Source organism: Pyrus communis, chromosome 1 (assembly GCF_963583255.1).
Source record: "Pyrus communis chromosome 1, drPyrComm1.1, whole genome shotgun sequence".
NCBI lineage: Eukaryota > Viridiplantae > Streptophyta > Magnoliopsida > Rosales > Rosaceae > Pyrus > Pyrus communis.
The window spans coordinates 4,005,221-4,018,535 of record NC_084803.1 but is presented as its reverse complement, the minus strand read 5'-3'; the positions used below and the strand labels follow the sequence as shown (position 1 = coordinate 4,018,535).

At 37.0% G+C, this 13,315-nt stretch overlaps 2 protein-coding genes across 2 annotated transcripts; one reads left to right on the top strand and one right to left on the bottom strand.

The window, feature by feature from the left end:
• Window positions 1–6,773: 6,773 nt before the first annotated feature.
• LOC137708943 (protein PHLOEM PROTEIN 2-LIKE A10-like) lies at window positions 6,774–8,604 on the top strand. Its single transcript, XM_068448104.1, has 2 exons — window positions 6,774–6,879; window positions 7,040–8,604. Exon 2 carries the CDS (start codon window positions 7,089–7,091, stop codon window positions 8,355–8,357), a length of 1,269 nt encoding a protein of 422 aa, XP_068304205.1. The 5' UTR covers window positions 6,774–6,879; window positions 7,040–7,088; the 3' UTR covers window positions 8,358–8,604.
• Window positions 8,605–10,774: 2,170 nt separating this feature from the next.
• Window positions 10,775–11,538, bottom strand: LOC137718466 (phytosulfokines-like). Its single transcript, XM_068458026.1, has 2 exons — window positions 11,354–11,538; window positions 10,775–11,125 (listed from the first exon to the last, which is right to left on the bottom strand). Exons 1-2 carry the CDS (start codon window positions 11,474–11,476, stop codon window positions 10,994–10,996), a joined length of 255 nt encoding a protein of 84 aa, XP_068314127.1. The 5' UTR covers window positions 11,477–11,538; the 3' UTR covers window positions 10,775–10,993.
• Window positions 11,539–13,315: the final 1,777 nt, after the last annotated feature.

The following is a 13,315-nucleotide window of genomic DNA, read 5'->3' as shown; positions in this document are numbered from 1 at the left end:
TTCACCTGCATCTTGGTTTTCTAGTCCCTGCCAGGCTACCTCCTTTTGTAATACTATTTCCAAAGCCCGACTTGGTCCCTCCCCAAGTTGCGCCAGCAGGACTTCAAGTTTTGGAATTTCACGGTTTAGCATGAAAGGAGCAAATGATGAGAGCCTCATGGGGTGCCTGATCATTGTATTTCTTGCCCTATCATGGTTTTCTAGTCCGTGCATAGCTACCTCCTTTTGTAATACTATTTCCAAAGCTCGACTTGGTCCCTCCCCAAGTTGCGCCAGCAGGACTTCAAGTCTTAGAATTTCATGGTTTAGCGTAAAAGGAGCAAATGATGAGAGCCTCATGGAGTGCCTGATCATTGTATTTCTTGCCCTATCACCGCCTCCTAGCTCCTCAGCATAAAATGTTGCAGGTAGCACACCGATGCAGAAGATAAGTTTCTTTGCGTAAGGATGAGGTAATTCCAATTGGTTTAAAACCTGAATTTGGAACACAGTAAAAATTTAGGAAAACATAATATAAAATATTCCTATAATATACATTTACAGACACGATATAAAATATCAAGCAAGACTTTGTATGGACGGTTTACCTTCTGAATTCTTAAATCTTCTTTCCTTGACACGGTGGGTACCTCTGTTTCCCGCCTGAGCACTTCCATTTGCAAACGTTTGACTAGTTTCTTGTCCGGAACAACCTAGCGAAGTATTTGAAATAAATATATTAATAGGTTTGTATTCTGAGTAAGTAAAAATGCAAACTGAAAAACGTGATGAGCAAAAAAGTAGTACCATGTTAGATTCACCCTTTGCCTGTGTGGAAAGTAAGAGAGAGTTTATTTGAGGACGAAATAAATCCTCCAAGCACCTGAAAGCTAAATCTTGAATGCAAGGAGGAATCACCAATTTGCTTTTGTAAAGCACTTCTAGTTTTAGAGCTCGACTTGGTTCCTCCGAAAGTTGCTCTGATGAGATTTCATGTTTTAGAACTTCACGTCTTGGCATGAAAGGAGGAGTTGACGAGTGCCTAATGGAGTGCTTGGTCCTTGCATTTGTTGCTGTATCACAATCTCCTAGTTCCTTGGCATAAAATGATATTGGTAGCACACCAGTGTAGGAGAGATAGTTATCCACAGAGAGATGAGGTAATTCCAATGGATATAAACTCTGAAGTTGGCATACAACAAGAATTAATGACAAATCTAAAACTAACGCTTATACGGGGGAGAGGAGAAAGTTAGACCAAGGGCTTGGGGAACAGCGAGAGGGAGAACGAACACAAGTTGGGGATTCACCTGAACCTCAAGTTTATGGCGCAACTCATCCGCTTGAGATTGAGCCAAATCTCTTTCACTTCTCAAATCCTCCATTTCCATTTCCATCTAGTGAGGATCATATTTTATGAAAAATTAAATTAAAAAAAAAATTCATATACATTCACACAAACACATCAAATAAAATATCAAGCGGCCAGATGTTATATGAATGTTTACCTGCTGAATTCTTTCCCTCAATGGATAAAGGGTGTACAACTCTGCTTCCAGCTTAGCTACTTGCTTTTGCAAGTGTTTCACTAGCTGCTTGTCTGATACAACCTAGCAAATTTTTTTTTTTGAAACAAATGGATTAATAGCTTCTGTATTCTAGAAGGGAAAACTGAAAAAAAGGTGATAAGCAGATAAGTGATACCGTGTTCACGCTGGCATCATTTGTTACCTCCTTTGCCTGTGTAGCAAAGAAGAGAGTGTTTCGAGATTGTTCAGCGTGGCTCAGTGCTGGACTCAAGGTACATATGATGGCAGTGCGAGCATTTCCTCCAAGGGAATGTTGCAATATGCGAGTGAGCTTTGAGTCTCGGTAAGGTATATGACCACTTAATTTTCCAGCACTGATAATCATCAATTCGAAGAGTGAGCAACCAAATTGACTATATATCAGATATATCTATCAAGTAATCTCATACTTGAAACTTTGAAATGGTCCTTCTGTCCTGCTATATAGATTCTGACCTGAGCTTTCTGATAACGTTAGTAAGTGTCATCAAACTAAGGTTAATATGGCAGCCTTCCCTTAGCCTAACACCGTCTGCATGCGTCTCTGGAGCTCTTTCGCTTCCAGCTAGGTCTACAAAATTCTGCAGATCATTCAGATTGCAGTTTTTAGCTGTTAACCAAGAATCCAACTCAAGTGAAACTTCTGTTTCTTATTTTAGATTTACCAGGCTTGCAACGAAAGACGTCCTGCAGTCTAAACTTTCACGGACTGTACTTTCAATTGTCTGTACAGAAAGACAATATTAGTTAGTCATCAGAAGAAGAAAAGTACTTGATTAGAAAACATCAAAGATGTTATGATCGAGAGAGATTAAGGAACTGACCAGCCTTATTAATTGATGAGACCGTGAACTGTTATCATTTAGAGCAGTTTCACCAACTTCTCTTTGAGCTGCACAAAAACAAGTTGATTAACTAATTGCTAATGAAAAAACTTTGAGAGAATACGAAGCTAACTCAAGTGAAGGGCTCCACTGAATCACCCTCGCAAATTCCGATTAAACTTCTCAGATGGTGATGACTGCTTGCAGCTTCCTCCACCAATTTCTCAACCACGATTCCTTTCTACATTAAAGAAAACACTAGAACTTGAATGAGAAGTCAAAGGAGGATTAATTAGTTCACCGAAGATTATGGTAATTTTACAAAGCAATACCTCTGGATCATCTAGAAGCTTTAAATTGCCAACAGATTCTGTATTCAACAAGTCGCGGACATTCTCATTGTATATCTCAAGTCCCGAAATTTTTATTCCAAACTCCCTCTCTGGAGTCTGCAAACAAACAGAGCAACACCTGCTTAGTAAATCAAACTGCAGAAACAGCAGCAGAAAACTGCAATTCTTGGTGAAGAACAGACCAAGACATATACCAAGGCATGAACCAATAAACGAAAAAAATTATAGAACTATCAACAAAAGGTTTTTCGGGAGCTTACATTCGTTATATGGTTGTAGATATCATCGACAGCTTTTTCCATTATTCCTTTCATTGTGTATGTCTTGCCACTGCCACTTTGTCCATAAGCAAATATAGTTGCTGCGAACAAGAGAACGTAAACGACCATTCAATGCGAGTAGAGATTTAGATGGAAAAACATGACATGATTTGAGCGATAATCACTACCGTTAATTCCCATCAGAGAAGACAAGGCAACATTTCTCACTCCTTCCTCATATACTGCTTCGGTTGAACCAGGACCGAAAACTTTATCTACAAAACAGGTAATCAGTGATCAATAATCTACACAATCAATCATAACAAACGTACAATAAGAATCATCAAAGATAAGGGAACAATTAGATGTTTTTACACACCAAATGTAAACGAGGCGGATTGAGCGGAACGTTCGTGAGGCGGGGGTTTATAAATAATGGTGTTATCGCCGAGGCAATCCCACGAAACTTGTTCTTTTGCGAGTTCCTCCCTTTTGCTTAGAGGCCTCAAACACACTAAAACAACAATCTTCTCCTTCTTAGCTCTTGGCGTTCCGGGAGTTCTGGAAGCCATCATCATAATATATGCTTGGCCTTGAGATTTTGCAAAATGAAAACCTACACCGAAAAACCACGAAATGCGCCAGTGAAGCCGAAATCAAAACCAAACAACGAATTAGAAGTTTAGAACACAGGGAAGAAATGGCTCAGAAAACAAAGCAAATCCCAACCCCCATCACCTCAACCGATTTCGCTACAAATTTCTTCAAAAGCATAAAATTAATAAATAAAATCTATCTTTTTTCAAGAAAGAATATATGAAAAAACGCAGACTCACAACAATATCAGGGGAAAATGATGAAGCTTTTGGAGCTTTCAGCAGAGGAAAACCGAAAACTAGAAGCTTGAAGCTTTAACCGGAGGGAGGGAGGGAGGGAGGGAGGGAGGAGAGAGAGAGAGAGAGTAGCCGTTGAGTCGTGTAAGAGAAGCTTTGAGTAAGTAAAGAGGTGTGGCGGAGAGAGAGAGAGGAGGGAAGTCGAAAGAGCGCGCAATTCTAATAATAATTTTGAATTTAAAATCACAACTACTATTTGACGTCACTGACACCTTCTAGCATCGTCAGTTGGCAGCTCCTAATAAGTTGCCACGTGGCGTCTCATTGACTTTTAGTTCGGACAGAGAACGCTTTATTAAACCAAGGTTCCAATTAATTTCCTCAATTACGAACAAAACTTACCAACTAAATTTCGTAACCTTTGGTTTTCTTTTATTTTTAATGGTCTATTTTTCTTATTTTTCAAATGAATTAATGCTAAGACTTAATTTTATAAACTAAAAGACATGCAAGTTAACTATTAGATTATTTGATTAACATGTTTATTTTTTATTTGTGACACATCATTTAATTTATAAATCTAGTCTTCCTAACGTTATTTTTTTCTTTCTTATTTTTCAAATTGTTACAAATAACTATGGCTCGATTGTTAATAATTTAATAGCCTTTAGTTTTCTTTATGCACTACGAACACCTCCATAAATTTTTAAGTACTTCTAAGTTTTTTTTTCAAACGTAATCAAATGTGTTTTTAGTTACCAGACCATATTTTTAGCTCTTTTAGCAATAGTCTCAAACGTGTTAGATTGAAGCGATTAAGCAATAAGTTATGATAATTTCATTTAAAATGAAGAGGTAGTGAAAAATAAATCTCATGTATATACCTATTGTGTGGCATCTCTAGTCACATGCCAGAGGGTGAAAGATAATTCATTTAACTGGCAAGTGGGGAATCACCTTGGTAGTTAGGGTTTTCCTCTCACAAAGCAAGAAGATGATTGATCAAATTCATGGGCGGACCTACGAAGAAACACTTATGACACTATAACGTATACCTTAGCAAGCATGTTAATTTGTTGTGTCTCTTGTTCAAACCATTCACATCCCCTTAACATAGCTTAGAGTAGTATATATAATTGCTTGTAATAGAAAGTAAAAAAATAAAATAAAATAAATAAAAAACCTTGTAAACAATATTTAATTATAAGTGTGATTGTGTAAACTAGAAGTAGCATCCATCTAATAAGATCTGGGAGATCTTTCCTATATGACTATGTTATATAGAAGTTGATGATTGATTTATTACATTGATAAACGTGCTCATTCCTATTGGTGACACATCATTTAGTTAACAAATTTTGTCTTCCTAACATTACCCTTCAATGAATCTAAAATTTTCTTTTACCTTTATTGGATGCGCTGTTATTAAAATTTTGACTTTTTTAGTACCTCGAAATGAGGTATTATGATATCTTATTTTAGAATTTATTATTTATGTATTTTATAGATGAAGGAAAACGATTTTAAGGGCATTTTGATCATATTAAATTTTATGCTGGTTTTTTGATGTGATTTTAGAATAGACGGATAGATCTCGATCTCACGAGCACATAGACACAAACGGCATCCAATTTCGAATTAGAGCGAAAAAAATAGAAGCGTTTTAAGTTGAAAAATTAAGATAAGAGAATCCAATTGCAAAAATAAATTATAGTTGAAAAGCATAATGAAAAAAGAAAATTAGCTGAAGAGAATCTGATTCTATAATAATGACCATGCATTTTAATTGAAGTCATTTCAAGAAAACAATCCCAATTTTTTTTAAAAACAATTAAAGTAAATAGCACGTATTCGTTATTACAGTGCATGTATGACGGCATGAAATCTGAATGAGCTAAAATCAAAGTGTCCTTACCATATAAGTTCACATGAATATATATATATATGTATATATATATTAAAAGAGTTTTATGATTTAATTTGTTATGTTTGTGCTGTGGGTGTTTTTTTCTTTTAAATTGAGATGAATCGTATGGGTTGTATATAGGTTATGGTGATTATCCTCCACCGGGGTATCCAGCACCAGGCTATCCGGCGCAGGGGTATCCTCAGCCTCCTCCGCCGCCTCAAGTAATGTATCAGCCTCCACCGCCGCCGTCGTAATCAAAATCCAATTTTGGTTGTTTGAAAGCATGGTAATTAGCTCTGTATCTCCATTTCTATATCACATTATACAGTGTTTTTAAATATTAAAAAATGTAAATTAGGACAAGACGTTCCAAACAAATCATGCGACGAAATGTGGGATAGAACAACGTCGTTAACTAAGGATTCATAACTTTTAAGGATTTTTAAGGGTTCTAGGAGTGACATTTGGTTCATTATTTTTATGGTTCCAGTTTGGCTGGTCTTTGTTGTTGCTACTGCGTTGAGATGCTTTGCTCATGAAAAGGGTTTGGGAGGCAATGTCAGCATGTGAATCATGATCAGACGGTTCAAATGATATTTGCTAATGCCAAGACTATTACATCTCCGTTATGTCATTCTGTTTTGTATAAGCCGTTCAAATCAATGTTTTTTTTTATTAACTTTTTTTTTAGTTTTGTTGTTGGCTTTACAATTTAGTATATGTTTTTGTATTCAGATTTAGTAATATTTTTTTTGTCGCACAAGAGAGTTTGAAGAAATTCGTGTTGATCAAATTTGAATAGTCATTTAGAATTCAAGAACAATTTTAATAGAAGTTATACGCAAAATTACGAAAAATTTAGATCATCAGAATATATCAAAATTTCACATGAAAATTTCCTTCACTTTAACAATCTCATAAAAAAACATCTCGCATTAAAAAGAAAAAGAATGTGGCCCAAAAATATGGTCAACGGGATATTTAAATAACGCGGGTATTGTATCCAGTCAGTGCATGTGTCATTTATTTAACACAATAAAATATTTCTGGCGGGGGCGTCCCGCTTTCTCTCCTCCGTCACTGCAACGCCCGCCGTCTCCTCTCTCTCTCTCTCTCTCTCCTCCCGCCAATTGACAGTTTCAAAGTCGCAAAGGTTCGTATTCTCATCGCCCTCCTCATTGAATTCCCCCAATTAATATCTGGTCTTTCCAATTCATTGGGATTTGCAACTCCAGAACCCTAGAAATTCATCGACACAAAGCAATCGATTTTCAGTACCCAATTCGTTAAATTGTCAGTTCATTTCCCAACAGCACTTTAAAGGCCAAAGCTTTACAGCTTCCCTTTGTTATTCGAGCTCCAATGGAACTTGGGCTCGTCGCGAAGGGCTTGAATTTCTCTCGGAGAAGAAGGCGATGGCTTCTGATACTCGCAGCTCTTGGGGTCTCCGGCTATGGAGCTTATAGGGTTTACAATTTGCCCTCTGTGGCCAGGAAGCGGAGGAGATGCCTGAAGCTCGTTGGAGCCCTAATCTCTATGGCCGAGATTGTCTCCGATTCGGCCGAGACGATCGGGGTTGTTTCCAAGGACTTGAAGGAGTTTCTGCTATCCGATTCGGAAGAAATGCCCCAAAGTTTGAAGCAGATTTCGAAGATTGCTAGGTCGGAAGAGTTCTCTGTGTCACTGAGTAGGGTTACAGAGGCTATGACGGTTGGGATGATTCGAGGGTGTAGATTGGAGATGAAGAATGAGAGTGAATCGGAGAAGGGTATGGGGAGTTCGAGCTTTTCGGATAGGGTTTTGGAGAAGGTTTTCTCTACAGCTGGAACCGGGTTTGTTTCGGTTGTGGTTGGAAGCTTTGCTAAGAATTTGGTTCTGGGATTTTACTCCGATGAGCAATTGGGTGAGAATTCAAGTGTATCGAAATCAAGTTCATCGGATGTGCCTACATGGGTTAATGTGATTTGCTGTGACAGAAGTAAGGATCTCATAGCAAGTTGCATTCAGGTTTTTGTAAGCACTGCTGTTGCGGTTTACCTTGACAAAACGAAAGATATCAACGTTTATGAAGATATGTTTGATGGGTTGACCAATCCCAAGCACCAGAACAAAGTGAGGGATGTTCTAGTTTCTGTTTGTAATGGTGCTGTGGAAACAGTTGTGAGGACATCTCACCAGGTTTTGACGAGTTCCAGTTCGAGTTCAAGCTCGAATTCGCATGCATGTCCAATTGTTGATCAGAGTGAAGGTCCAAGTGGAACTACGGATGAGTGCTTGCAGCGAGAGGTATCTCCAAAGCAGGGGAAGGTGGAGAGTTCGTCGGATGTTATTCATAGTAGTGGGTGGGTTAGGAAGGTTTCATCTACATTGGCTGTGCCGAGCAATAGGAAGTTTGTTCTGGATGTGACGGGGAGGGTGACGTTTGAGACGGTGCGATCTCTCGTTGAGTTTATGTTGTGGACGCTATTAGATGGCTTGAAAAGAAGCCTTAGTGCACTTCATGGGGAGGTTGCAGACAGGGGATTGCAAGTCATCAGATACTTCAGCGGGAAGTCTTCAGTTATAGTTACTGTATGTCTTGCTTTGCATTTATACGTCCTGGGTGGTTCAAGAGTTCTCTTGACTGCTTAATTTGATGGGCTTATCCCTCCCTTGTAAGAAGCTCCTATCAGTTAGATACGGCTCCCTTTTGAGGAAGGTTATGTGTGTATAACTTTGTTACTTAATTCAAATGGGGAAAAGGAGGTTCATGATTCATTGTGACGCATGCTTTAAATTCAGGAACTTTTATTCCTGTTCTGTTCTTTAATTATTAAATTTATAATCCTTGAGTGAATGCAACTATACATATCTGAATTTTGGTGGGATCTTGAGGTTTAGAACATCCCTACTTTCGATCTAGAGGAATCATGCTTTGGGTTGTTAAAGTTAAATCGAAATAGACCATCAATGATTCTACTGTTTAAACATTCATGATATTTACCTAGTTCTTGATTTGTTTAGGTAGAAAAAACCTAAACCACAATAATTTCAATATGGAAGAAAAGTAGCGATTAGTAGCACACGGATCTCGTTGCCGCATTTGCAAGAGTTTGCTGCACGATTCTGATTTGGTCTCATTAAGGTATGGTGATAAAAACCTGTACCAGCAGATTCTGGTTTTCTCTGACTGTTTTGGTTCATGTTGGTTAGTTGTGAACTGTTCTCCGAGAGCGGAGGCAACTTTCGAAGGAGGTTACCATTTCTGATGCCTTCTTTTGTCAGCTGAGATAATTCGTTCTTTTGTATTCTGGTTAGGCTTTCTAGCAGTTGCAATTCAACGTTGTAATAAGAAGTTTGGAGATGCAATTTAAGATATGCGGGGGCCGGGGGAATTTGATTGATTTATCCTATGTGTGCAATGAATGTTTCTGTAGTAACTATCACTCGCGTTTTGTTAGTTACTACCCGTAGAATTGTTATGCAGTGGCCATTCATTACATTGTGCTAGCTGTTCATCTGTTTAAATCTGGAAATTGAGAGAGTTGGTGGCACTGGGTATCACTATGTATGCTCTAGCGATTATTTCCAACATGTTTTTACTTAAGAACTCAGTTGGTACTATAGCTGTACCCAATTTAGCGTTTTCGGGAAAAAAAAGGATGCACGATGACGCCGTCTTAGGGACGGGGACTTGATTTAGTGTCTCCGGCGAAAGTGAGTTATAGGAAATGGATGAATGAGGCAGTCATCAATCTGTTGCCAAAAGAGGAAGGGCGGAGTTCACCAGTAACCTTAATGGCACATAAATGCAATTTTTAGCGCAATTGGACTGTGCCATCCAATTGAAATTTCATATTTCATTTGGTAAGTGGATCAAACACTCCCACCATTGCAAAGGTTTGGTGCTAATGATGCTTACTATTCCATTGATTCGTCAAATTAGTTCCGTCATAACTCATAAGAGAGATAAAAGCATAACTATATACAACCGATGACACTCAAGAACTTCTTGAGATCTAAATGCCGACGAGAAGATTACGGATCGATTACGGACTTATCATCTTTGTGAGGTCAGACAAGATGCATGCACACGTACAAAGATGGAATTCTGATGTCAACTGGTGGGTTGTTAAAATTGCATTTCATAATCTGGAATTCCCAAAAGCAGTCGCAGCAAAAGCTCGTTTTAAGTTTGGACTTCCACAGGATAATGACACATCAATTCTTTATTCAACACAGCCGACGTGTTTGACACTCTGCTAATATTGTGTTTCCGACTTTTAATCACCACAATTTAATCATGGGTTATGAATACGGGTGTTAGCAGTTGCTTTCATTGACGATAGTTGACCAAATATGTGGTGCATGATTGCGAGCAGTGTTCTACAAGAAAATGATTTATACACTTCTCTTTTTTTCTTTTTTCTTTTTTGTTGGATTGAATAAGTTAAATGAGAATCAATGAACGGATGCAATGAAATATCACAAAATGAGAAAACGAAAGTGTGAACGGGTATCTATAGTAGTATCATATTGACTTTTCTCCACAAAGCTGCCTTAGTTTTCCATCGGCATCCTTTACAGATGAGGACAGCAAATATTTTATTTTGTTAAATTAGATAGAGAATGGATATTTGCACATTAGTGCTGCACTTATATTTTTTCTATAAATTCTTTTATTAGAAAATATTATGGAATATTTTTTTTAGAGTACCAAAAATAACTCTGACAACATATTACATCAACACAAACCATGGATAACTAAGAAATCCTGCACCAAAGTCCACACTGTTCATACCAGAAGTTCATGACTTGTCGTGGCGTTTTACTTTTATTAGCAAAATGGCAACAAATTTCTTGTTGCCAAACACATGATTTGTTTATTTTTGTTACTATTATTGACAATAGCGTGGGCGGTAGAGTATTAAGTGAGCCAAATTACAAATAGAACAAGTTATCAAACTATCATATATAATGAGTTACGCTCTCATAGCAATTTGTAGAAATCTTAACTCTCATATGCCCAGCAGATGTGTCATCCAAATTTGATTAGAAAAATTTAAAAGTACGAGAGGAACATGAAGCCAAATCCCATAAAAGACAAGAAATATTATAAAGACAAACTAATTAATCCTAATTAAATCCATTGTCTTTCGAAAACAAAGATTGAGTTGACCAAATAAGCTTGTATGATATTATTTAGTATAACATATGGATGCTTTATTATTGCATGGCTTTTTAAAAAGACGAAACAAAGAGAGATAATTTTAATTGGTTGCACGAATTCAAGGCTTGTGCTTCTGTGTATATATGTAATCCACATGAGCCGCCAATGTCCTCCTCATCAGGCACTCCTCCTCCTCTACACCTTCGCAGCTCCCGCCTTCCTCCGCTGCAACGATCTCCGCGTCTATGTCCTGTTCACATATTTTTATTCAACAAATTACAACATAAACAAAACAAAACAATATTAAGATACCAAACTTAATGAAAGAATAGTAGATTTAGTAAATTTAGAATGCGTTTGATTACCATTTCACTTTTTGGTTTTTAGAAAACCACAATCTTTTCGAAAAGGTGAAACAAAAACAAAATGAAATGGTTATTAGAGGACGCCTGAAATTAAAACAATTAAAACAACTTACTTGGTGTTGGGTTTTGAGAGCGTTGTTGGTGAAAGCAGCAGGGACTGGACGAGCAGCGAAGGCTGTGAGTTGAAAACTGAGGAGCAGAGCTATGGTGAAGAAGGTGATAATATATTTAGCCATTTTTTCTTCTTCTTTTTTGTTTTGAGTTTCTGTGGAGAAGGGGAATACAAAGTGTGAAGGGAAGTGAGAAGCGAGTGGAGATTTATAGTGGGGGTTTTGTTAGGTCGTTTTGCATGTCCAATTGGACCAATTGGATACTGACTCGTTGACAGGTTTACATGGTTGGATCAGAGCCAATAGTGCCAACTGACAATTGGCTCTACCTAAATTTAAAAATCTATCCAATTCTCTTCCCAATTTCACCTCAAAATTTGTTACCCTAAACTGTTGTAACTGAAAAAGAAAACAATTTATGAAAATTTTGCAGGTGATTTGAATTGTATTTTTTACTTTTAAAGTGATTATTTTTTTTAGTTTTGTTGTGATAAAATCCTTTCTTTTTATCGTGATGTTTGACAAGATTTTGAATTTGGTTTCTTATTCTGGTTATAATTTTATAAAAGTTACAATATATATTAGGATTTTATTTCCTGTTCATTTGTATTAGGTTTATGATTTTTATGATTTTCTGATTATACAAGTTTATGAATATTTTGGAACCAGTATGGTTTCTTTCTATGTTTTATTATTTAAATTCATATTCGAATTTTAGGTAAAATCAACTAGGTGAGTCAACTCTCGGTGTCAATAACTGAATAACCCTTGGATTAAGGTGATAATGCGTTATGCTCACGTTCAAACTACAGTGTCGGTGGATTCTTCCCAAACTTAAGGAGTTAGCTATAGGAACAAAACACAAGGCAGTCCCCTCCACCACTCCAAATTTGGATATGCAGATCGCACAAAATATGTCAAAATTCTGAAATTACAAACAAGAATCTTCCAAAAAGAGGCATTATATGTGTTGAAATTGTCACCAAAGTGTTCGTGACAGATTTGCCGTTCTGATGTCTGATCAATCAAAAGAGTGGGGATATTTCAGCATCACATCTATATTTGGTCACTTCTTCAAACCATAGTGCTTGGGTTGAGACCATATAACCAAGATTTTTATGTACTTTGGGAATGATTGGTTAGGAAAGTATTGGTCACATCGCCTAACGAACAACATTGGCACATTGCGGTGTAAAAAATGGATTTGGATCCTTTCCTAAGTCAATGGAGAGGATCATTCTGATCAAGCATTGTGGACCGTTGGATTTTTATCCAACGGCTACAAACAGATGATCTCTTTAAAGTTATAATAATTATAACTGTTGGATGAAAATCCAACGGTCCACAATGCTTGATCAGAAGGATCATCTCCATTGGCTCATGAAAGGATCCAAATCCGTAAAGAATGGACTTAAATTCTAAAAACTGTATGAAATGAAACTTTCAGGCCAGCTAGCCCAAGAGTATTCAAAATTGAGCCTTCATGGAGGAAGAGAAGTGAATTGTCATGATGAGAACAAATGTATTTAATTACTTGTTTAAATGTACAATTACACATGTTTCTCTTGTTTATTAAAGTGATCAAGTATTGAGAGAGATCGGCACATAATTGTAAACAATCAGTGATATTCAAAAATATTTCATTGGAGTCGACTAAACTATTTAATAATAACGTGATGAAAGAAACATGTACATAATTGTATTAAGAAATATAAACGTGATTGTGTATAACCGATGACATAAAAAATCTCTCTTTAGACTATGCAAGACTGTCTAGTGACACCTATTATTCACGCACACATACATCAATTTCTAGCCTAGAAAGTGAAAATTGATTTTGGAGTACTGCTGCACCGGGGCTTGTTTTCCTGGTAATATTGAAGTACCTCCAAGACACTTCAGTAACCTAGCTAACCTAATTATTATTTGTTCCAGTCAGCAAGTAAGAAATCTTCTAATTGCTGC